The sequence below is a fragment of the Pongo abelii genome, chromosome 1, assembly GCF_028885655.2.
Source record: "Pongo abelii isolate AG06213 chromosome 1, NHGRI_mPonAbe1-v2.0_pri, whole genome shotgun sequence".
NCBI classification, from domain to species: domain Eukaryota; kingdom Metazoa; phylum Chordata; class Mammalia; order Primates; family Hominidae; genus Pongo; species Pongo abelii.
In genome coordinates this window covers 232,788,436-232,811,059 of record NC_071985.2, presented here as the reverse complement: position 1 = coordinate 232,811,059, position 22,624 = coordinate 232,788,436, and the positions used below count along the sequence as shown (strand labels likewise).

General features: G+C 62.5%; 3 protein-coding genes across 6 annotated transcripts; 2 read left to right on the top strand and 1 right to left on the bottom strand.

Annotated features, from left to right (window-relative positions):
- Positions 1 to 264: 264 nt before the first annotated feature.
- Positions 265 to 3,276, top strand: PUSL1 (pseudouridine synthase like 1). Of its 2 annotated transcripts, XM_024255570.2 has the most exons (8): positions 265 to 443; positions 638 to 695; positions 809 to 996; positions 1,178 to 1,327; positions 1,409 to 1,579; positions 2,357 to 2,411; positions 2,494 to 2,656; positions 2,909 to 3,276. In XM_024255570.2, exons 1-8 carry the CDS (start codon positions 367 to 369, stop codon positions 2,956 to 2,958), a joined length of 912 nt encoding a protein of 303 aa, XP_024111338.2. In that variant the 5' UTR covers positions 265 to 366; the 3' UTR covers positions 2,959 to 3,276. The 2 variants fall into 2 exon arrangements, with proteins under 2 accessions (XP_024111338.2, XP_054414045.1); XM_054558070.2 differs by lacking the exon at positions 1,178 to 1,327 and having other exon boundaries at positions 282 to 443.
- Positions 3,178 to 16,668, bottom strand: INTS11 (integrator complex subunit 11). Of its 2 annotated transcripts, none has more exons than XM_024254756.3 (17): positions 16,530 to 16,668; positions 12,476 to 12,573; positions 11,936 to 12,009; positions 10,703 to 10,931; positions 7,045 to 7,143; positions 6,929 to 6,963; positions 6,389 to 6,527; positions 5,914 to 5,978; positions 5,323 to 5,512; positions 5,100 to 5,183; positions 4,626 to 4,715; positions 4,378 to 4,540; positions 4,184 to 4,291; positions 4,036 to 4,097; positions 3,822 to 3,964; positions 3,616 to 3,745; positions 3,178 to 3,522 (listed from the first exon to the last, which is right to left on the bottom strand). In XM_024254756.3, the coding sequence occupies exons 1-17, from the start codon at positions 16,555 to 16,557 to the stop codon at positions 3,457 to 3,459; spliced, it is 1,803 nt and encodes a 600-aa protein (XP_024110524.1). In that variant the 5' UTR covers positions 16,558 to 16,668; the 3' UTR covers positions 3,178 to 3,456.
- Positions 16,669 to 16,733: 65 nt separating this feature from the next.
- CPTP (ceramide-1-phosphate transfer protein) lies at positions 16,734 to 20,794 on the top strand. 2 transcript variants are annotated; one of them, XM_009235958.4, is made up of 3 exons: positions 16,734 to 17,045; positions 18,776 to 18,972; positions 19,178 to 20,794. In XM_009235958.4, the coding sequence occupies exons 2-3, from the start codon at positions 18,851 to 18,853 to the stop codon at positions 19,698 to 19,700; spliced, it is 645 nt and encodes a 214-aa protein (XP_009234233.2). In that variant the 5' UTR covers positions 16,734 to 17,045; positions 18,776 to 18,850; the 3' UTR covers positions 19,701 to 20,794. The 2 variants fall into 2 exon arrangements, with proteins under 2 accessions (XP_009234233.2, XP_002811663.2); XM_002811617.6 differs by having other exon boundaries at positions 16,744 to 17,538.
- The last annotated feature ends 1,830 nt before the right edge of the window (positions 20,795 to 22,624 follow it).

Here is a 22,624-nt window from a genome sequence, read left to right as displayed (position 1 = left end):
TGGGAGGACTTGGCCGCAACGCGGCGAACGGACGCGCTCGGGGAGTGTGGGCGGCGGCGAATCAATGAGTGAGTGAACGAATGCACGCCCGCGAGAGCGTGGGGTCAACGCGTGGTTGCGGGCGCTCCTCCCGGGGCGCCGTGGTAGAGGTAGAGCGCCTGCGCTCGGCGGCGGGCCGGCACTTTGCAGCTTCTCCCTAAGTCCGGCCCCGCCTCCGCTCCCCGTCTCTGGCCGCCGTGGCGCGCTGCCGGGGCGGGGCGACCGCGCAGGCGCAAGAGCGGCCGGTGGGGCGTGACCAGGACGCGTGCGCGCGCGTAGGATCCCTGCGTTGGAGGCCGCCGCCCACGCCACCGACGGGGCTCGGCCATGAGTTCGGCGCCGGCCTCAGGCTTGGTGCGCGCGCGCTACCTTGTGTACTTCCAGTATGTGGGCACCGACTTTAAGTAGGTTTCCCGGGCGCAGCGGCGGGCGCCACGTGGGCCCGGGCGGAGGCGGGAAGGAGGGCGCGGGCGGGCAGGCGGATGTCTCTGGACGCGGGTTCCAAACGTTCGGGGGAGGAAGCGGCCCTGGCCTCAGAGGGCGGCCGAGACCCCAGGGCAGGGCGCCCCCGGTAACCTCCGCCCGCCTTTGCCCGCAGCGGGGTCGCGGCCGTCAGGGGCCCTCAGCGCGCCGTCGGGGTCCTGAACTACCTGGAGGTGAGCTCAGCCGGTCACGGGACGCCCGGTGAGGGGTAAGGCGGAGGCCCCCGCCGGCGCGTTCCCGGGGTCCGGCCTCGCTCACTCGCCCGCCCCGCGGCTCGGTCCTGCAGGAGGCCGCCGAGCGGCTGAATTCTGTGGAGCCGGTCAGGTTCACCATCTCCAGCCGCACGGACGCCGGGGTCCACGCCCTGAGCAACGCGGCGCACCTGGACGTCCAGCGCCGCTCAGGCCGGCCGCCCTTCCCGCCCGAGGTCCTGGCCGAGGTCCTCAACAGACACCTGCGGCACCCGGCCATCAGGTGAGCCCGCGACCTGAGCAGCCCCTGGGGCTGTGCCTTCCCGACTCCATCTGTCGCGGGCGGAGGCTGGAGGTCTGGACAGATTTCGTTGTCTGGTCGGAGCTCGAGGGGGCAGGAGAGACAATGTGACACCGCGGGCGGGCGGGGTCGTTCCTCCGGTGAGCTTGATCTGCCGCCATAGGGTCCTGCGGGCCTTCCGAGTGCCCAGCGACTTCCATGCTCGCCACGCAGCCACGTCCCGGATCTACCTGTACCGCCTGGCCACTGGCTGTCACCGGCGTGATGAGCTGCCGGTGTTTGAACGCAACCTATGCTGGGCTCTCCCGGCAGAGTGAGTGTGGCCCTGACAGTGAGCGGGGAGGGGGCAGGCAGGCAGGCCCCACCCTCCTGACGGTCACCCTGGTCCCTGAAGCTGCCTGGATGTGGTCGCCGTTCAAGAAGCCGCGCAGCACCTCCTCGGCACACATGACTTCAGCGCCTTCCAGTCCACTGGCAGCCCGGTGCCGAGCCCCGTGCGAACGATGCGCCGGGTCTCCGTTTCCCCAGGCCAGGCCAGCCCCTTGGTCACCCCCGAGGAGAGCAGGTGAGGAAGAGCCCCTGGGCTGTGGCCCTACCCTCAGGTCACGTGCTGATTTTAGCTCCAGCACCTCCCCCAGCTTTAAGGCAAGGTGAGGCGGGACGCAGGTAGCCGGAGTCCTCAGGACCTGGACAGCTGGAGGGGAGTGGCCCGGACACCCCCCCAGCCTCCAGCTGTGCCCTCCCCCCAGGCTGGGGAGCAGAAGACAGGGAAGGCTGCCTGTCTCTGAAAAATCCCTGCCATGCCTAACGGAAGAATATTGGCAGCTACTGGAAAGGTCTCACTGGTGCCAGTGGTTCTGGTGGGGTGGTTTCTGCTGCTCCCAGCACTGTCCAGAGGGCCACCCGCCAGGTGGCAGCTTCTGACCAGAACCTCCCCTGTTGGGGTGAGCCCTGAAGGGAGGAAGAACTTCTGCCAGCCCCAGACTCCGGTGGCAGAGCAGCAGGTACAGGGCTGGGGTCTCTGGCACATGCACCAGCCATGTTCCCAGACCCTGCACCAGGATCCTAGGTGAGGGCCCAGGGCAAGCCCCTCTGGGACAGCCAGGCTACCTGCCCAGCCTCCAGGGTCCTGCTGCCTCCTTGCCCAAGCATTGCTTCTCTGATTTTAAGCCCCTCCAATGGGCCTCACTGGGAGCAGGAGGTCAGCCAGGGCCGCTGGTGGCCGAGCTAGTGGGAACCAGGCTTGTCTGAGGCCTGCCCTGTCACTCTCCCGTCCAAGGCCACGTAGTAGGCTGGGGATGGCAGACACTGCCCCACAGACACCTACAGGTATGTTTTCCAGGAAGCTGCGGTTCTGGAACCTGGAGTTTGAGAGCCAGTCCTTCCTGTATAGACAGGTGGGCTCTGTTCTGGGGCCCTCCCCAGGGGGTGGGGCTGAGCCTGGGCAGGCCCCTATGCAGTCTTGTCTCTGGGTTACAGGTGCGGAGGATGACGGCTGTGCTGGTGGCTGTGGGGCTGGGGGCTTTGGCACCTGCCCAGGTGAAGACGATTCTGGAGAGCCAAGATCCCCTGGGCAAGCACCAGACACGTGTAGCCCCAGCGCATGGCTTATTCCTCAAGTCAGTGCTGTATGGGAACCTCGGTAAGAAGAACAGGCCGAGAAGCTCCGGCCATGTGCCCAGTGACTGCTGCGGCCAAGGCGTGGGGTGGGGGGGCAGGGGCCACTGACCACAGCAAGACAACTGGGGGTGAAGGAGCCCCCCGCCCAGGGCTGCAGTCCCTCAGCCCAGCCCATTCTGGGCTGGCCCACTCCCTGGTCATGGGAGTGGTCTCGGTGGGGAGGGTGCTAGGCCGGTCATGCCCCAGGCTGACGCAGGGTCTGGTCCGTCCACAGGTGCTGCCTCCTGCACCCTGCAGGGGCCACAGTTTGGGAGCCACGGATGACCCTGGACACTCAGCCAAAGTTAGGCCACACCAGGCCCAACCCTGTGCTGGTCAAGCCAGGGCAGTCACAGCTGCTTGGGGCCCACAGCACTGCTGCCTGGCCTCCACAACAGTAGCCTCCCTGCCCAGATCCCAGCACCCTGGACGCCTGTCTCTGTCCCAGGCGGGATGGGGCACAGTGCAGGACACAGCCATGTACACCAAGAAGAGAGTACCAAGTAGTCTTTTGTTCAGTTTTTACTGGAAACCGCTGTCTGGGATCACCTGCCCTAACCATTTGGGGGCCCAGAAGCAGGAATAAAGGCAAGACAGCCCGGAGGCCAGTTTATTTCTTTAGCTGGAAACAGCTGCCTGGGCAGGCGCGTGACACAAGGCCTCTGTCCCCAGGGATGGGACCTGTGGGGTCTGTTCACCCAGGGCACCCACAGTCCTGAAGTGCAGGCCCCGGTCTGTCCAGCTGGGAGAGGGCAGAGGTGGTGGCTGGGTGAGCTGCCGGCCTCAGCTGGGGGCCTGGGGGAGGCCCTTCTTCAACAGAGATGTGAGGAAGCTCCCCAGCTCCTCATCCTAGGGCAGAGGCAAGAGCATTGTGGGCAGTGCAGGACAGGGAGGGGTGGTGACACCTGTGCTGACCGTGGTGGGGTGGGGGCCACCCCTTACCTGGTAGGTCCAGGAGACCAGCAGCACCTTGGTGCCTGGGTCCTCAGAAGGGGCGGCGGCCTGGATGAGGATGGACTCCACAGTCACAGAGCCGTCTGGGAGGTGCTGCACACAGTGGTCCTTCAGGATGCTGTGGGGAGGCTCAGTGAGACCCTGCCTGGCCCCCAGGGCCCAAGGGAGTGGGGGGGGTGGGGCCGGGTGCCCACCTCTTGAGGTGGCTATAGACGCGCAACGCCGTCTCCTGCTCCTTGCGCGTGTCATGCAGGTGCACGCGGCAGGTGAAGCGCAGCTGGTGCTCAGCCAGACCCAGCTCTTTGAGGGCTTGCTCTGAGGACACCAGCCGGAAGTTCTGTGGGGCAGGGACAGGTCAGGGAGCGCAGCAGCAGCCCTCCCCCCTCCAGAGGCCGTCCTGGCACTCACACTGTCCTTCATGATCAGGGTGCCGTGCAGGAGCCGAGGCTTCTTGGCCTCAGGGAGCAGCCCTGCGGAGGAGGCGACAGGAGCCATCAACGTGAGGGCCGCTCCCAGCCGCCTGCCCCGAGCACCCTGCCCTGCCCAGCCTGCATACCCTGCGCCATCTCCCGCTTCAGCAGCCCCAGCGAGATGCCTACGGGGATGCTGGGGCTTGTGGGCAGCGTCACCGTCTCACCATTGGCCGGCATGTAGCAGCTGACCCCTGGACCCCGGGGGAAGAGAGAGCCTCAGCCCAGGCTGCCTGCGCTGACCCGAGGTGGGCCCCACACCGCCCGCCTGGCTGCCTACGGAGCTCCTGCTCGATCTTCTGCTTCAGGAACTCCATCTTCTTGGCCTCGCCATGCACCAACAGCACGCTCTCCGGCTCTGCCTGGCCCACCAGCTGCATGATGCCCTTGGCGTCTGCGTGTGCACTGAATGACATGTACTCCACCTGCATCTTGACCTCCAGCTGCAGAGGCCGCGGGGCGCGGACAGCGGTTACCTCCAGGAGGCGTCCCTTGGCCCTGCCAGCCCAGTGCGGGGTTGGGACTCACCACCTGCCGCCCCTCCATCTCGAGCTTCCGCTGACCGCTGAGGATCTTGTGGCCGACGGTGCCCTGCACGCAGTAGCCGGGCATGATGACCTGGGCGGGCACAGAGCTCACAGCCAGGGGGCTCCAGCCTTGGCACCTCAAGGCCTTCCCCAGGATGCCCCCACCTGAAGCCCTGGAAGCTGCTTCCACCTGCCAGCGGTGCCCGACCAAGCCTAGCTGCAGACTCCAAAGGGCTCAGGTTTTGGCACAAGACTGTCCAGGGCTGGGCTGGGGCTGTTCTGCCTGAGGTGGACGGGCTGCGTCACAGAGAGACTGAGCAGCTCCAGGCGGACATCGCCCCTGTTCCCCAGCAGCAGCAGCCACGTCCCTTGACCAGTGCGAGGCCAGGCCAGCGAGAGCTCAGAGACAGCGTGGGTGGAAGGACAACCCGCCGGCCTCCAGCTTCCAGGTTCCCGCACCTCACCATACCCTTACCATGTTCTTTTCATTTCCGGCCCATTTCCGGAAGATCTGCAGGGACTGCCCAGCGTGCAGCATTCCTGGCGTGGCAAACACAACCTATAGGACACACAGGGCCGGGTGGGGGGTCAGGGCAGCAGATGCCCCCCACCCCCACTGCAGGCCCAGCCCTGACACCTGCGGGAGACGGGAGGCCGACGGACGTGGATATGCTGGCCAGCCCTGCTGCGGGCCTCACCATCGGTCCTGGGTTGTCGGCAAAAGCCCGGTCGAAGGCCTTGATGTGCTTGAACTCAAACATGTTCCTCTGCACGAAAGTCTTGCGGATCTTCTGGTTGGTCCAGGGGATGAACAGCTTGTAGTAGTGGTTGGCCTTCTCAGTCAGCCCCGTGGAGAAGTAGATGGGCACCTTCAGGTTCATGCGCTCCCTGGGGACCACCGGCCCAGTCAGCACAGCGGCCACAGGGGAGGACACTGCAGGGCAGGACTCGGCCGGGTCACCCCCCACACCCGTGTCTGCACAGCTCATGCACAGGACAGGATGAATCCAGTCGCGACCACAGGAGGCCAGTGCCCTCAGCCTATGTCCCATTAAGCCCTGCAGCAGTCGGGCTCAGCGGAGAACCAGGAACCCCTACAAGAGCCACAGACAGTGGCGCTGACGGGATGTCACAGGCCTCCTGGGGTCACACAGCACACGAGCGGCCCCCCAGGACAGCAGCAAGCAGGGCCAAGATGCCACCGGTACGCTGAACAGGGCTGCCCACCAACTGGACTATGTTCAGGGCGGGCCAGGGGCTCCTTAAAGGGCCGTCCTGGCGGCACCTACCAGAAGGTCTCCAGGAGGATGCAGAGCTCCTGGGCGCGGCCCAGCGCGAACACGGGTATCAGCACCTGAGGGGGACACAAGGCAGGAGCCCTGGGCACGTACGTGGCCCCTTGACACAGCAGGCAGCGTCCAGTGAGGGCACAGCCAGGTGCCCAAGAGCTGCGTCCTCATAGGGACCTTAGCCTCTCTCATCTGCTTCCAGTCCTGTCCCAGCCACTCTCCAGAAACAGAAAGGAGCTGCATGGGGCCTGGACAGGGCTTCGTCAGAATCTGAGGTAGGAGAGGAAAAGGGGCTCCCTAGGAAAGGGTCTCTGAGTTTTCCTCCTCAATGCTGAGCAAATCTTCCTCCCTCCCTGCCTGAAAATGCAGTACCCCCCGCCCTGAGACCCCGACCCACGCCAAGGGCAGCCAAGCCTGCCGGAAGGACCTGCCCAGCATGGCTGAGGGCCCGTGTTCCCACCCCTGCTGCAGCTACCTTCCCACCACGCTCCACGGTCTCGTGGACTTTCTTCAGGAAGTCTCGCTCCCGGCAGCGCTTGGAGTCACGGATGGTCGTGGCATACGTGGACTCTGTGATGAGCAGGTTGGGGCGGCACTTGTCAATCCAGGCAGCTCTGGAACACGGGGGTGGGGGTGTGAGCCACGGTGCACTGTCCCCACAGTTGCAGGGCTGGGTGTGACAAGCTGGACCCCAGTACCACACCCAGCCGCCTTCCTAGGCCACTCTGGCTGGAAAGAGCCAGCTGGTAAAATGCTGTGGGCAGCACACTTGGGAAGAGAGAGGAGAGACAGAGGCACCCACCTAGACACTTGGGAAGAGAGAGGAGAGACAGAGGCCCCCGCCTGGACCCTGTGCCTTTGCACATCTGGGCCCAGAACGAAGGGGCTCTCCAGGCCGCACAGAACATGGGAGACACTGCCAGGCTGGCCGCTCAAGGGCTGGCACCCTGACACCCGCAAGGGTCCTGAGCTTCAGGGGGACCCACGGGACAAAAAGACACCTCAGCCTACTTACCCCAAGTGTCGGTCTGGGGTCATGTTATAATCACCCTGGTGAACGATCAAGGATGCCATGAGAAGGGTGCCTCCCACCCCAGCAGCCCCTCCCAAGCCTCAAGCCCTTCCACTGACCGTGTAGACCACAGACTCTGAGCCCACTTTAATCTGGAACATGGCTGCCCCCAGCACATGGCCTGCATAGTAGGCCTTGATCTCCAGCTCATCGTCTACCTGTGGAGGACAGGGCTGCACTCAGGCTGTGCCCTCACAGCAGAGGGGCACGGAGCAAGGGAGGTGGGGGCAGGGAGCGCAGGGGGCAGGGGCGGGGGCCTTTTAGTCCCTGTTGCTCACACACACAGCATCCAGTTCACAAGGGACGGGCAACGTGGACAAAGAACGAAAAACAACAGAAGACTGAAGGGACCTGAAATTGGAGTTTCCAGCGTGGACTTTGAATACATGACAGAGAAAAGACAAGGTTCAGAACATTGGCGGCCAGGTAACATTCTGGCTCAGGCCTGTAATCCCAACACTTTGGGAGGCCAAGGCAAGTGGATCCCTTGAGGTCAGGAGTTGGAGACCAGCCTGGCCAACATGGTGAAACCCCGTCTCTACTAAAAATACAAAAGTAAGCCAGGTGTGGAGGTGCGCGCCTGTAATCCCAACTGCTCAGGACGCTGAGGCAGGAGAATCGCTTGAACCTGTGAAGTGGAGGTTGCAGTGTACTGAGGTCGCACCACTGCACTCTAGCCTGGGCAACGGGGCGAGACTCCATCTCGATAAAAACAAACAAACAAAAAAGAATACTGGGCTGTGCACTGGCTCACACCTTTAATCCCGGCACTTTGGGAGACCAAGGTGGGCAGATCATCTGAAGTCAGGAGTTCAAGACCATCCTGGCCGACATGGTGAAACCCTGTCTCTACTAAAAATACAAAAGTTAGCTGGGCATGGTGGTGGGTGCTTGTAATCCCAGCTACTCAGTAGGCTAAGGCAGAATTACTTGAACCCGGGAGGCGGAGATTGCAGTGAGCTGAGATTATGCCGTTGCACTCCAGCCTGGGCAACAAGAGTGAGACTGTCAAAAAAAAAAAAAATTGGCAAAAAACTGGACTTTTTTAAAATTTATTTATTTTATTCACTTAAAACTTGCCGGGCGCGGTGGCTCACGCCTGTAATCCCAGCACTTTGGGAGGCTGAGGCGGGTGGATCACCTGAGGTTGGGAGTTCGAGACCAGCCTGACCAACATGGAAAAAGCCCGTCTCTACTAAAAATACAAAATTAGCCGGGTGTGGTGGTGCACGCCTGGAATCCCAGCTACTCGGGAAGCTGAGGCAGGAGAACTGCTTGAACCCAGGAGGTGGAGGTTGCAGTGAGCCGAGATCGCGCCATTGCACTCCAGCCTGGGCGACAGAGTGAGACTCCGTCTCAAAAAAAAAAAAAAAAAAAAATTGAGAGACAGGGTGGGGCTGTCACCCAGGCTGCAGTGGCGCAATCATGGCTCGCTCAAACTCCTGAGCTCAAGCGTCCTCCCGCCTCCGCCTCCCGAGTAGCTGGGACTATAGGCACACACCCACCACGCTGGGCTAATTTAAAAACAAAACTTTGGCCAGGCGCAGTGGCTCACTCCTGTAATCCCAGCGCTTTGGGAGGCTGAGGCGGGTGGATCACCTGAGGTCAGGAGTTCGAGACCAGCCTGACAAACATGGTGAAACCCCCGTCTCTACTAAAAAAAAATACAAAATTAGCTGGGCGTGGTGGCGGGCGCCTGTAATCCCAGCTACTTGGGAGGCTGAGGCAGGAGAATCGCTTGAACCCGGGAGGCGGAGGTTGCGGTGAGCTGAGATCACGCCACTGCACTCCAGCCTGGGCAACGAGAGCGAAACTCCATCTCAAAAAAAACAAAAAAAAAGAATTCAACGGATGAATTTACCACCACATGACATATAACCAGAAAACGGAGTCCATGAACTGAAAGACACCAGAGGGAATATCTATCAGGAAACAGGAAAGACAAACAGATGACGGAGTTTCAAGAGGCTGAACGTCAGGCTCTCGGGGCCCCTGGAGGAGCAGGAACGGGGCAGAAACAACACTGGAAGAAACATGATGAAGGCCTCAAGCCACAGATCCAAGAGGCCCCAAACTCTGAACAGGCTGAGGATACATGTTGGCCCATCGGAGCACAAGCACCAAAAACCAAGGCCCGCGTGCAGACCCTGCGGCCGCCCGGGCCCAGAGACAGAAAGAACGATGTTTGCAAAGTGCAGGGACAAAATACTGTCAACCTAAAATCCTACACACCTAAGGGGGAAAAAGTCCTTCAAGAACGAGAGTAAAGTAAATCCATTTGCAGGCAAATAAATTTTTTTTTTTTTTTGAGCTGGAGTCTCACGTCTCGCTCTGTCTCCCAGGCTGGAGTGCAGTGGTGCGATCTCGGCTCACTGCAAGCTCCGCCTCCCAGGTTCACGCCATTCTCCTGCCTCACCCTCCCGAGTAGCTGGGACTGCAGGCGCCCGCACCATGCCCAGCTAATTTTTTGTATATTGTTTAGTAGAGACGGGGTTTCACCGTGTTAGCCAGGATGGTCTCGATCTCCTGACCTCGTGATGCGCCTGTCTCAGCCTCCCAAAGTGCTGGGATTACAGGCGTGAGCCACCGCGCCTGGCCAAGGCAAATAAAAATTGACAGAATTCAGCACCAGCAGACCCACACATATTCTTCAGGCAGAAGGCAAATTATCCCAAGTAAAAAGTAGAAAAAATGCAGGAAGCACAACAAAAAGGATAAATATATAAATAAAACTAAGCAAATGTTGGTGTTACCAGGCATTAGAAATCATGTATTTCTGGGTTTAAAATGTACTGAGGGAGTTGCCAGGTGTGGTGACTCATGCCTGTAATCCGAGCACTTTGAGAGGCTGAGGTGGGAGGATCCCTGGAGCCCAGGAGTTCGAGAGCCTTAGCAACACATACCCCATCTCTACAAAAAATACCAAAATAAATTAGCTGGGCGCAGGGGCACATGCTTGTAGTCCCAGCTACTTGGGAGGCCGAGGTGGGAGGATCACCTCAGCCCGGGAGGCCGAGGCTGCAGTGAGCCAATATCACATCCTGCCTCGGTAACAAAGTGAGACCCTGTCAAAAAAAAAAAAAAAGTTTCACAACAAAAAAGATAAATATACTTCATCTTGACAAGAAGTTCAATCAGAAAGATAAAGTGTTCCAAAATACATAGGTACCTAATATAGTTTCAAGAAATATAAAAGCAACACCCACAGACTCTAACGAGACACAGACAAACCCATAATCTTTGTCAGAAAGGGAATTTCACCTGTCACTCGCTGATTTAACTTTCACTTCCTCCCTGACCCACACCCAGAACCAGGCACCCTCCAGAGCTGGCCCATCTCCCCTCCGGCCCCTGCCTCCCTGCCCGGCAACACCCCGGGAGCTCCAGCGAGTCTCTGGCCGCTCCAAGCGCTCTGAGGGCACCAGCCTGTCCCACTCTGGCCATTTCAATGCCGCTCGGACAGAGCCAGGTGGGTTCGTAGGCCGGGGCACACCCCCACCATGCAAGTGCTCTCGCAGGTCGGCGCCCAGTCCAGTCTGGGACCCACATCCTCGCGCTGCCGCCTCCTGGTGTCCCCACAGTGCTGGATGCAAGAGTGAGGTGGGGTGGGCTCACCCTGAGGCCCCAGCCTTCCAGAGACTGTGTAGAATGGGCAGAGGGCATGGTTGGTGTGGGGGTGGGCAGTGACTGTGCCGTCTGTGGCTCTGGGAACCTAACCTGGACCGTCTGGTGGAGGTGGACAGCCACCACCTTCTTCATGCAGTCTTTGATCATCTGGGAGGTGAAGAAGTTGGCCTCGCCCTTCTTGTCCACGGCGATCTTGCGGTAGTCCTCCAGCAAGATGGGGCAGATGGCCTGGGTGGGGTGGGTCATGTAGATGGGCCCGTCGTAGCCCACCATCTCGCTGAAGTAGGGGAGTGCCCCGCAGTGGTCCAGGTGGAAGTGGCTAGGGGGATGCAGCACAGGTCAGCCTGGGCCCACCCTGCCCCAGCCTTCACCCCAGCTCTGGGCTTGTGGGTCACTGGCCCCTTCATTCGCCTGCTGTGCACCAGGCCCCATCCCAAGTACCAAAGAGTCAGGAATCAGCAAACATAGAACTGTCTCCCTGCAACTTTCAGTCTCAAAGTCTAGCAAGGCAATAAGCAAACGGGAAATTGAACACGTCAGTGACGGCGACAATGCAAAGCTGCTAAGGGAACCGCGGCGACATGCTCTCGAGACAGTGCAAAGCTGCTGAAGGAACCGTGGCGACACGCTCGCGAGACAGCGCAAAGCTGCTGAGGGAACCGCGCATGGGGGAGCCGCTAGCTTTTCAGGCAGTCAGAACAAGCTGAGTGGAGCTGCAGGTGAAGGTGGCACAGACCCAAGGGCGAGGGCAGCGCCTGGCAAAGCCGCAAGAAGGCACTGGGGGGTTGTGTCTGAGGAGAAACCACAACCACGAGGGGCTCAGGGGCAGCTGAAGACACCGCCTCCGGAGAGGGGGCTTCTCCAGGCTTCACGGGCCCGGCTGCTGAGGAGGACAGGGCAGGGCAGGCAAGGGCAGGGGGCCCAGCAGGAGTGCTGTGGCCGTCCAGACGAGGCCACCCAGACCAGCGAGTCATGAGCTGCTGGACCCTAACGGCTGGGATCAGGGCAGACTCGGGACTCTGGAATCGCCAACAAGACAGTGGGGTTTAAAGATCCTGAGACAGTGAAGGCATCGGAGAGGGTGAAGCCTGGAGGACCGGGTTCAGAGGATAGGGTTCAGAGGGCAGGGCCGGAAGAACAGACAGAGACCAGGCCATGTGTGTGACCAGTAAGGCAGGCAGGGAGCAGATCCTGGGGCCTAGAAGCCCCCTGAGGATCAAGGATGGCACAGGCCCCTTGCCGAACGCTGCCGAGACCGAGTAAGGGGGCCCAAGCCCCACAGGCACAGACATGGGACCCTCAAGGCCCCCAACCGGCACCCACCTAATGATCACGCAGTCCAGGAAGTCTGTCAGGCGGCCATTCTGGGTGATGTAGGAGAAGTCAGGGAAGCGTCGCTGGGAAGGACGTGGGGGTTTCAGGTTGCGCAGTGGTCTCCAGGCAGCATCTGGGGCCACCCATGCCCCAGGGAGGGGCCCCCAGGAAGGGGGGTTCTATGTGCAGACTCATGCTGGGCACTCCCACCCCACAGATGGCACCAGGACCCCTGACTGCTCACAGCATCCGGAGGGGCCGAGGTTACCCCCAACCTCACTGACAGATGTGAGCTGGAAGCTGAGCCCAAGGTCTCACTGAGCCCAGCCTACAGGACCCCGGGACTGGGGCCCAGCGCCAGCACAGGGGGACCCTCCCATGCAGGGGCTCGCCTCGGCCAGGCCCACCCATCCCTGCTCCCCACAGGGTGCAGCCGTCCAAGCACAACCACTGCTGCCCACTGCCCCACTGTCCCGGCTCTGAGGCCCAGGGTCCAGCTGTGGATGGCCGGCTCTCCCAGCCTCTGGGCCTCCTGCCCGAGGGACTCACGTCGTCATTGAAGCCCATGTGCATTCCACAGTCCAGCATGACATTCTTGCCCGCAATGGAGACCAGGATGCAGCTTCGGCCCACGTCCTGGCCGGCCCCTACTCGAGGGAGGGCAGATGGGAGTCACTGCTGCGCCCCCCGCCCCCTGTGCTGCCTCCCCGAGCTCTACAGGACCCCAGTGCACTGAGGAAACCGGACCGAGGCTGCTGTGTGGACAGACACATGGGCCAAGAAGCAGGGCCACCCCTACTCACAAGAAGGGGGACACAGGGAACCATGCCCCACGCCATGTCCAGGGTGGAGGCCGGCAGCCCACACGCCCTCCCCCGCCAGCTTCCCCTAGCCTCTCAAGGTGGCCACGGCCTGCTGGCTAAGTAGTGGGCACTGTGCTGTGGTCCTCAGCCTCCAACAGAGACAAGGGCTGGTCTGTGGGGCCAACGCCTCAGTCAGAGTCACTCCTGGGCTGCGGCTGGACCCTCAGCAGAGCTGCAAACCAATGAGGTCGCCTCCTCCAGGATCTTTCCCCAGGCAGGCAAGGGACTGAGTGCCTAAGTGCTGGCACTGGGTGTCCCCTGGTGGTGCGGCTGTGGAGGGACGCCACACAGCCTTGGCCATGCCATAGCGAACACGGTGCCAGTGGTCCAGCAGTGGCCAACGTGGCAACACGAGCCTCACACCACTGCACACCATGCAGCCCCCAACACAGACCCTCATCTGCAGCCGTCCCACACTCCTGACAGCCAAGCAGCCCTGCCCAGCTGCTCCAGCCAGAGGCCTTGGCCAGCCAAAGCACACTCAGCCCCCTCATGTGGCCTGGGGGCCCGCGAGGAAAGGGTCACGGCCCCTGCACAGACTGTGCCTGGCGGGAGTCTGATGGCAGTGAACAGTTTTCCCCTTGAATCCCACCCACCTCCCCCTGCCAGCCACCTGAAGTGTCCAAAGCCAGCACCACACATCAGGATGACGGGGCCACAGCCGAGGGGCTGCCTGCCACAGAGGGGGTTCTCAGGTTCTTTTCCAGGCCTGTTCCTGCCCCCACTGGGTGTGAGCTCTCTGAGAGCAGGGTCTCAGCTGTCTCCTCCCTCTGCATCTCCTACCCCAAGCCACGCCCTCTGGCACCTGTCAGAAGGGAGGGCCGCCCCTCTTCATGGTCGGGGACCTGAAGCCACAGAAGCACTTGTAACACACAGCGCCGAAGCGTGGGGCTCGGGTTGGTTTTCTGAATTCCAAAGCCCAGTCCTGAGGTACTGGCAGTCCCGCCTCCCGACAGGACCCACAGTGATTCCAGGGAGGAAAGCGGAAAGGTGCGGGAATAGAGCCTGGAGCTACAAGAGGTGACAGGGCTCAGAAGACAGGAGGAGGTATCCCTGTCTGCAAGGAGACAGCGGGCAGACAAACAAGACACCCCAAGCACGCCAGAAGGAGGTTACTGTGACAGAAAAAAGCAAGGTGAGAGGATGAGGAAGCCTGGAAACTTCCAGAACCATGACAGGAAAGAGCTCCCTGAGAAGCCAACTTTTGAGCAGGGTAGGGGAAGAGCAGGAGAGGGAAGAGGGGAGGGGAGGGGAGGGGGAGGGAGAGGGGGAGGGAGAGGGGAGAGGGGAGAGGGGAGAGGGGAGGGGGGAGGGGAGGGGGAGGGAGGGGGAGGGGAGAGGGGAGGGGGAGGGGAGGGGGAGGGAGGGGGAGGGGAGAGGGGAGGGGGAGGGGAGGGGAGGGGGATGGGGAGGGGAGGGGGAGGGGAGGGGGAGGGACAGGCAGGGCGGGGGGAAGGGACCAGCGGCAGGGAGGCACGGGCAGGGCGGGTGGGGGGACTGGCGGCGGAGGGGGGGAGCCACACACAGGCCAAGGCGTGGGAGTGACCCCAAGGACACAGCAGTGGTCCAGTGAGCGCGGACACGGAGCCCGAGGCAGTGCCTGGCGCAGGGAAGTAGTGAAACAGGCCTTCTGCTTTGCCGACACCTTCGCTGAGGTGACCTTAAGAATATGCCCAGGTACAGATTGGGGGCGACTGAAACCACATGAAAGATCAGAAAGATCAGATGTCCCGGAGTGGGCACAACAGGCAGCCAAGAGGCCGAATGGGAAAGGGGTAGGCTGGGAGGACCCCACGGAGGCCTCAGAGAGCAGGGGAGGGCAGTGGGGCCCACACAACAGCTGCAAAATGCCGTGGGGTGTGCAAGGGCCAGGGGTGTTCACAGCACAGTGTCCACACCGGGGCGGGGGGCACCCTCCGAGGAAGCACCCACGCCATGGGGAAGGACATGGAATCCCGTCTTGGTGTCTGTGCTGGAAGGTGCCCTCGACCCCCTGCCCGGTGGAAGGACCATGTTCCAGGACAGCACAGGGCAGGCACCTGTGGAAAACGCTCAGGACATCAGGATGACTGGCCACCAACACCATGTCCTCCAGCTGTTTCTGAAACCCTGGATTTTGACTAATTTTTTCCTTCTTCGTATTGTTCTATACTGTTAGGACTTTAACTTTTTTTTGAGATACAGTTTTGTTGTCACTCAGGCTGGAGTGCAGTGGCACACTCATGGCTCACTGCAGCCTCAACCTCCTGGGCTCAAGCAATTCTCACAACTCAGCAGCCTTCCAAGTAGCTGGAACCACAGGCCCACACCACCACGCCCGGCCAATTTTTGCTTTTTTTTTTTTTGGAGTGATGGGGTCTTGCCATGTTGGCTAGGCTGATCTTGAACTCCTGGGCTCAAGCGATCCTCCCACCTCTGGCTTCCAAAGTGCTGTGATTGCAGGCGTGAGCCACAGTGCCCAGACTGTCAGGACTTTTAGGAGTACACATTTGTGTTTTGTGCTGTTTTTTTCAGTGTTGCAGAAATCAGGTAGAACAAGAGCTGAACTGAAAGTTGATTGTAACTCGGGCGTGAGCACAAAGGGTGGTGGACAGAAACCCAGAGGTGAGGAGGCAGAAGCGGGGCTGAGAGGCTGAGGGGCTGGGGGGGCTGAGGGGCTGGGGGACTGGAGGGGCTGGGGGACTGGAGGGGCTGGGGGACTGGAGGGGCTGGGGGGCTGAGGGGCTGGGGGGCTGAGAGGCTGGGGGGCTGAGAGGCTGGGGAGCTGGGGGGCTGAGGGTCTGCTGGGCTGAGGGGCTGGGGGGCTGAGAGGCTGGGGAGCTGGAGGGCTGAGAGGCTGGGGAGCTGGGGGGCTGAGGGTCTGCTGGGCTGGGGGGGCTGGGGGACTGGAGGGGCTGGGGGGCTGAGGGGCTGGGGGGCTGAGAGGCTGGGGGGCTGAGAGGCTGGGGAGCTGGGGGGCTGAGGGTCTGCTGGGCTGAGGGGCTGGGGGGCTGAGAGGCTGGGGAGCTGGGGGGCTGGGGGTCTGCTGGGCTGGGGGGCTGGGGGACTGGAGGGGCTGGGGGGCTGAGGGGCTGGGGGGCTGAGAGGCTGGGGGGCTGAGGGACTGGGGGGCTGGGGGGCTGCTGGGCTGGGGGGGCTGGGGGACTGGAGGGGCTGGGGGGCTGAGAGGCTGGGGGGCTGAGGGACTGGGGGGCTGGGGGGCTGCTGGGCTGGGGGGGCTGGGGGACTGGAGGGGCTGGGGGGCTGAGGGGCTGGGGGGCTGAGGGGCTGGGGGGCTGAGAGGCTGGGGAGCTGGGGGGCTGAGGGTCTGCTGGGCTGGGGGGCTGGGGGACTGGAGGGGCTGGGGGGCTGAGGGGCTGGGGGGCTGGGGGGCTGCTGGGCTGAGGGGCTAAGGGACTGAAGGGCTGGTGGGGCTGGAGGCCGCAGCGCGCGGCACGGGGAGGTCAATGCACCGACGAAAGCGCACAGCGAGCGCGAAGGCCCCGCGGCCCAATCTGCGACGTCCCCTCACGGCCGCCTGAACCTTGGGGCTCGCGTTCTCGCGTCACTGCCGGAGGCCCGGGGTGCAGGGACTAGGCCGCCTCTCGGCTCCCACCAGGGCCCGCGCCGAGAGGAGGAAACCAGAGAACGCCCGCGGCGCGCACCCGGCTCCACGAGAAACCGGAGGGAGCGGGGCGCCCGGCCCGCCCGGAGCCGCATACGGAGCCCGCCCCACAGCCCTCCCGGCGGCTCCCACTCACCCAAGGGCGTGACTCTGATCTCAGGCATCGTCTCCGTCGCGCTCCCGGACCCGCGAGCCCCGTGTGCGGTGATGCATTGCGCAGGCGCAACCACCTCGGCGCAACTTCCGGTGCGCTAGCCGGAAACGCGGGTCGGGGAGCCGGGCCTCCTGATTGGGCGGGACCCAACCAATCAGGGCGGCGGGCGAGGGCGGGGCGGGGCGGTGGGCGAGGGCGGGGCCCGAACGGCGGCTACGGCCCAGGTGAGCGGCTCGGGCTCGGCGGCCGCACCTGCCCAACCCAACCGGCAGGGTCCGGAAGTCGCCGAGGGGCCGGGAGCGGGAGGGGACGTCGTCCTAGAGGGCCGGAGCGGGCGGGCGGCCGAGGACCCGGCTCCCGCGCAGGACGGAGCCGTGGCTCAGGTCGGCCCCTCCCCAGCACCACCCCGGGCCTCCGCCCCTTCCTGGGCCTCTCGGTGGAGCAGGGACCCGAACCGGTGCCCATCCGGTCCGGTGCCATCTGAAGCCCCCTTCCCAGGTGAGACTCGTAGCGCTCGCTCGACAGGGTCTGGTCCCACCCAGAAGGCCTGGGGCACCGTGGGGCCCCGTCTCCTGCTGGCCCCCCAGCCTGCTGTCAGCAACCGGGCTGTGTGCTCAGGCCGCCCTCGCGCCCAGCCCTGACCTTGGGCCGGTGGGCTGCCGTGGGAAAGGCCTGGAGGTGTCCTGGGTCACCTTCCTGGGCTGGCAAGCTGCCCGCCTCCTGCACAGCCACTGCCCTTCCTGTTGTTCCCGAGCCACCAGCCACAGCTCTGAGAGGCTCCTGGCAGCTTCTGTTTGCCACTGGCTCGAATCTAGGCAGGAAGGCAAGGCCTGCAGAATATCTGGTGACCAAGAAGGAAACCCCAGAGCCTCAGAGACCATCTTCTCAGTGGACAAAATTAAGGCCCGAGGAGGGGAGGGGCGTGCTGGACGTCTGTGGGACTCCATCTTTCTGAGGCCCAGGAGCAGCCATCCCCCACACCTGAAGCCTGGTGAGCTCACATCTGGGGCCTCCGCCTGGTGCCAAGCATGCAACCCAACCTGTGGGGCCTGCAAGGCAAGGCTTCAGCACCCTCCGGGCACCAGTGCTCCAGCAGCCTGGGCCATGGGCTGGGCAGGGCTTGCAGCCCATGATCCCTAGTGATGGGATCCTAGGGCACTGAGCAACCTGCCCACCTGCTCCTGGCCAGGAGCTCTCAGCACAGCTGGGTGCCCTTCCCCCTCCCCCACCGCTGGAGTCCCTGCAGCCAGGGAGGCCAGGACAGGGCTCCCAGCACCAACCGGCCTAGGAACCCCCAGGCCCAATACAGTAAGGGTTCTTCCTGGTCGAGGTGGAATGCAGCTGAGTCTCAGGTTCCCCAGAGCAGGTGCGGGCCTGTGGGGCACCCGGGGAGACAGGGCGAGGGTGCTTGGCGACACTCACACAAAGCATGGGTGCCTGGATGTCTGTGGAGTGACTGTGAATGCCAGCAGAATCCAGGGCAGGGCCTGGGCCACTCGTGGAAGGCTCCCTAGGGCTAGTACAAGGGTCTCGTGGCAATCTTCTGAGTGGTAAAACCCATCCGTGTGGGACGTGTAGTTTCAGCAACAGGAGTGAAAACACGTGTCCATCCATCCAGCAAGTGCCAGCCCTACAGCCTCTCTTCTGCTTTTGGGGATGTAGCAGTGAGGAAGATGGGGCAGCCTGCCTGGCAGCATCCCCCCACCCCTGGCCCCACCCGTCTCTGCTCTCTGCTGTGTCTGTTTTCTTGTCTACGACTTCAGAACTTCCTGTCTTTGTTGTCATCTGACCCCACCCCAGATGGCTGCTCGCACTCCCCATGCACCCAGATGCCTAGAACGGTGCTTGGCTCTTGGCAGGGGCTTAGTATTTCTCCAGCTGGTAAAAACAGATGCAGCATCTAGAGAGAAAAACAAAAACAAACAAGAAAGCACCAGCAGAGACACCTGCTGCAGACAGCGGGGCCTAGTGGTCTGATAAAGCCAGAAGGGGCCACTCTTGGGGTCAGGGACTGACTCGGAGTCAGTGGCCTGATCCACAGGAGGGGCTGTGCCAAGGTCCGTGAATGCGCAATCCTGATGAAGGGCGAGTCAGGGTGGTGTGCCTCAGACCCTGTGGCTTGGCTGGGAGCAGAGCCAGGCGGCTCCTGGGAGGAAGCTCCATGAGGGGCATGAGTGTTCAGTGAGCAGCAATGGGATCGCAGCTATTTTGTTCCCCTCCACACACAGAAAATGAGCCACAGAGCAAGCTGACCCGAGCGACACAGCCCCCCAGCCCTACTGTATTTCCGTTCCTATCAACAAATGGATGATTCGGAGACAGGTTTCAATCTGAAAGTCGTCCTGGTCAGTTTCAAGCAGTGTCTCGATGAGAAGGAAGAGGTATTGCTGGACCCCTACATTGCCAGCTGGAAGGGCCTGGTCAGGTGCGTGCGCCGGGGCTGCCTCCTGAGGTGGGCGCTGACCTGGCCCGAGTCCCCTGTGTGGCATCTGCCTCCCAACTACCTGTCCCCACCAGCTTTGCTGCCCATTTCCCGATGGGTGTGAGCCCCCAGGGGCTCAGTGTCCCCTGCACCCCAGGTGGGCTGCCCCAGGCCTGGGCGAGGACTCGAGCCCCGCTTCCTTCCACAGGTTTCTGAACAGCCTGGGTACCATCTTCTCATTCATCTCCAAGGATGTGGTCTCCAAGCTGCAGATCATGGAGCGCCTCAGGGGCGGCCCGCAGAGCGAGCACTACCGCAGCCTGCAGGCCATGGTGGCCCACGAGCTGAGCAACCGGCTGGTGGACCTGGAGTGCCGCTCCCACCACCCCGAGTCTGGCTGCCGGACCGTGCTGCGCCTGCACCGTGCCCTGCACTGGCTGCAGCTGTTTCTGGAGGGCCTGCGCACAAGCCCTGAAGATGCACGCACCTCCGTGCTCTGCGCCGACTCCTACAACGCCTCGCTGGCCGCCTACCACCCCTGGATCGTGCGCCGTACCGTCACCGTGGCCTTCTACACGCTGCCCACACGCAAGGTCTTCCTGGAGGCCATGAACGTGGGGCCCCCGGAGCAGGCCGTGCAGATGCTAGGCGAGGCCCTCCCCTTCATCGAGCGCGTCTACAACGTCTCCCAGAAGCTCTACTCCGAGCACTCCCTGCTGGACCTGCCCTAGGGGTGGGAAGCCAGGGCCACACCGGCTTTCCTGCTGCAGATCTGGGCTGCGGTGGCCACGGCTGTGAGTCCCATAGCAGAGCTTTCTGCGCGCCGCAGGAACAGGAGATCCACTGTTGCCCCTATGAGCTGAGCTTGTTAGGAACCACAGACTGTGACAGAGAAGGTGACGACCAGCCCAGAAGAGGCCCACCCTCTCGGTCTGGAACGAGACGACTCAGCCGTGGCTCCCCCTCAGCCTGTTAAACACGTGCCCAGCCAGGCCTCACCAGGGTGCGTTGCAGAGCAGAGCAGGTAGGGGTGGGGCCCAGGCCTGCAAGAGCCCAAAAGGTCGCCACCCCCTAGCCTGTGGGGCAGATCTGCGAACCAGGGTGAAGTCACAGGTCCCAGGGTGTGGAGGCTCCATCCTTTCTCCTTTCTGCCAGCCGACGTGCCCTCATCTCAGGCCCGTGCCTGGGACCCCGTGTCTGCCCAGGTGGGCAGCCTTGAGCCCAGGGGACTCAGTTCCCTCCATGCCCTGGCTGGCAGAAACCCCCAACAGCAGTCTGGGCACTGTGGGGCTCTGCCCGCCTCTCCCGCCTTGTTTGCCCCTCAGCGTGCCAGGCAGACTGGGGGCAGGACAGCCGGAAGCTGAGGCCAAGGCTTCTCACAGAAGGGCCCCGGAAGTCCCCGCCCTTGGGACAGCCTCCTCCGTAGCCCCTGCACGGCACCAGTTCCCCAATGGACGCAGCAGACCGCCTCCCGCAGCGGCTGTGGGTCTGCACAGCACGGCCCAAGGCCCCCAGGAGCCGGGACTCTGCTACACCCAGTGAAATGCTGTGTCCCTTCTCCCCCTGCCCCTTGCTGCCCCCTCCCCACAGTGCCCAGGAGACCCGCGGGGCATGGAACAGGAGGGTCTGGACCCTGTGGCCCGGCCACCATCCAGTGCCTGGGGCCTGACCACTGGCTCTTCACAGTGGACCCCAGCACCTCAGGGTGGCAGAGGGATGGCCCCTATGGCCCGGCAGACGCGCGAGCTTCCGGAGTGCAATCCATGTGATGTCTTCCAACGTTAATAAATCACACAGCCTCCCAGGAGGGAGACGCTGAGGTGCACTGGGTGCCTGATTCCCACAGGGGGACACAGGGGCACCCAGCGAGGGCAGGGAGGGCCCTCACCCCAGGGACACAGCTGAGGTGGGTGCACCTAACTCCAAGGGAGCTGAGGCCCTGCTGTCAGGCTCAGGGGGCTGTGTCAGCCCCAGGGCTCAACAAACGCCCTGAGAAAAGGCCAGCCTTGGGGGCAGGGCTGCTGTGTGCCCGTCCCCCCAGAGAGGTCCCATCACTACACCCATTGTACAGGTGAGACAACAGAGACACAGAGTCACCCAGAACCAAGAGGCTGGGTCAGGAGGACAGGGTTGGGAGGGCGGACATCAGCCTCAGAGACACAGAGTCACCCAGAACCAAGAGGCTGGGTCAGGAGGACAGGGTTGGGAGGGCGGACATCAGCCTCTCCGCGCAAAAGAGGAGAGGCCTGTGTGGGATGTGTGCGTGGTGGTGGGGGCCACTCCCAGCCACAACAGTGGCCTGGACAGAAAGGGGATGCAACTCACCGGAGTCTTCCTGGATGCCACCCCAACCTCAGGGTCTGTGGGAGCTGCATATGGTGCTGGCAAAGGCTGCCGACTGCAGTATGGACCGGGAGAACTGCCTGGGTCTGCATGGGCCCCAGGGCACGGCTCCCTCCGGGTGTGTCCTTATGTGCAAGTGCCATGCTTGTGCTGTTTGCGTGTCCCAAGTGCATGTGTGCCGTCCATGTGCCATGCATGCGTGTGCTGTTTGCACGTGCTGTGTGCATGTGTGCCGTTTTCACGTGCTGTGTGCATGTGTGCCATTTGCACGTGCTGTGCATGTGTGCCATTTGTGTGCTGTGCACACGTGCCGTGTGTGTGCCGTTTGCATGTGCCATGCATGTGTGCCGTTTGTGCCATGTGCGTGCCATTTGCATGTGCTGTGCGCGTTTGCCATGTGCGTGTGCTGTTTGCATGTATGTGCCATGCGCGTATGTGCTGCGTGTGCCGTGCACGTGCTGTGCGCATATTTGCCGTTTGTGTGTGTGCCATGCATGTGCCGTTTGTGTATGCCGCGTGTGTGCTGTGAGCGTGTATGCTGTGCATGTGTGCGTGTGCCATGCACTTTGTGTGTGTGCCGTGCATGTGTGCCGTTTGCACGTGTGCCGTTTGCATGTGCGTGTGCCATTTGCCTATGTGCCATTTGCATGTGTGCTGTTTGTGCCGTTTTGTGTGTGCCGTGCGCGTGCCATTTGCGTGTACCATGTGCATGTGCCGTTTGTGTGCCATACACGTGTGCCATTTGCGTGTATGCCGTGCACGTGTGCTGTGCATGTGCGCCGTTTGCGTGCCGTGCGTGTGCTGTTTGCATGTGTGCCGTGCGCATGTGCCATGTGCGTGTGCCATTTGCGTGTGTTGTTTGCATGTACCATGTGCATGTGCCATTTGTGTGTGCCACATTCCTGTGCTCGTGTGCCAGGTTCGCATGTGCGCCATGTTCCTGCGTGCATGTGTGCTCAGTGTGTGCCATATGCATGTGCGGTGGTCCTCACAGCACCATGGGGAAGAGGCACCAGCCAGGGCACACCTTCTGGTATCTGCTAGGTCTGCTGGGCCCTAGCTGAAGCTGAGTACCCCCGAGTTCCCCTGGGAGGGCCTGCACCTGGAGCCTGGTGTGTCCCCAAGGGCACCCCCAAAGCAACGCAGAGGCAGAGGAGGAGTCTGGGCCCCGCACACCTGGTGCTGTTCCGGCCACCACTCATTTGCCTGTGGCCCTTCCTCCCTTGTTTGCGTGCCCCCCCGGCAAACAAACTCCACCCCCAGCAGGAGCCACCTGTGTGCCTGCCACGCAGAAGTGGCCCAGACGGGGGTC

Bases quoted from the DNA above. Each gene is read 5' to 3' on its own strand.
- PUSL1 (XM_024255570.2), top strand. From the start codon at position 367: ATGAGTTCGGCGCCGGCCTCAGGCTTGGTGCGCGCGCGCTACCTTGTG. The intron at 1,328-1,408 runs GTGAGTGTGGCC...TGGTCCCTGAAG, and splicing joins TGCTGGGCTCTCCCGGCAGA to CTGCCTGGATGTGGTCGCCG. The intron at 1,580-2,356 runs GTGAGGAAGAGC...TATGTTTTCCAG, and splicing joins GTCACCCCCGAGGAGAGCAG to GAAGCTGCGGTTCTGGAACC.
- INTS11 (XM_024254756.3), bottom strand. From the start codon at position 16,557: ATGCCTGAGATCAGAGTCACGCCCTTGG. The intron at 12,574-16,529 runs GTGAGTGGGAGC...TCCCTCGAGTAG, and splicing joins GATCAGAGTCACGCCCTTGG to GGGCCGGCCAGGACGTGGGC. The intron at 6,528-6,928 runs GTAAGTAGGCTG...CCCGTGTTCCAG, and splicing joins ACCCCAGACCGACACTTGGG to AGCTGCCTGGATTGACAAGT.
- CPTP (XM_009235958.4), top strand. From the start codon at position 18,851: ATGGATGATTCGGAGACAGGTTTCAATCTGAAAGTCGTCCTGGTCAGT. The intron at 18,973-19,177 runs GTGCGTGCGCCG...TTCCTTCCACAG, and splicing joins AGCTGGAAGGGCCTGGTCAG to GTTTCTGAACAGCCTGGGTA.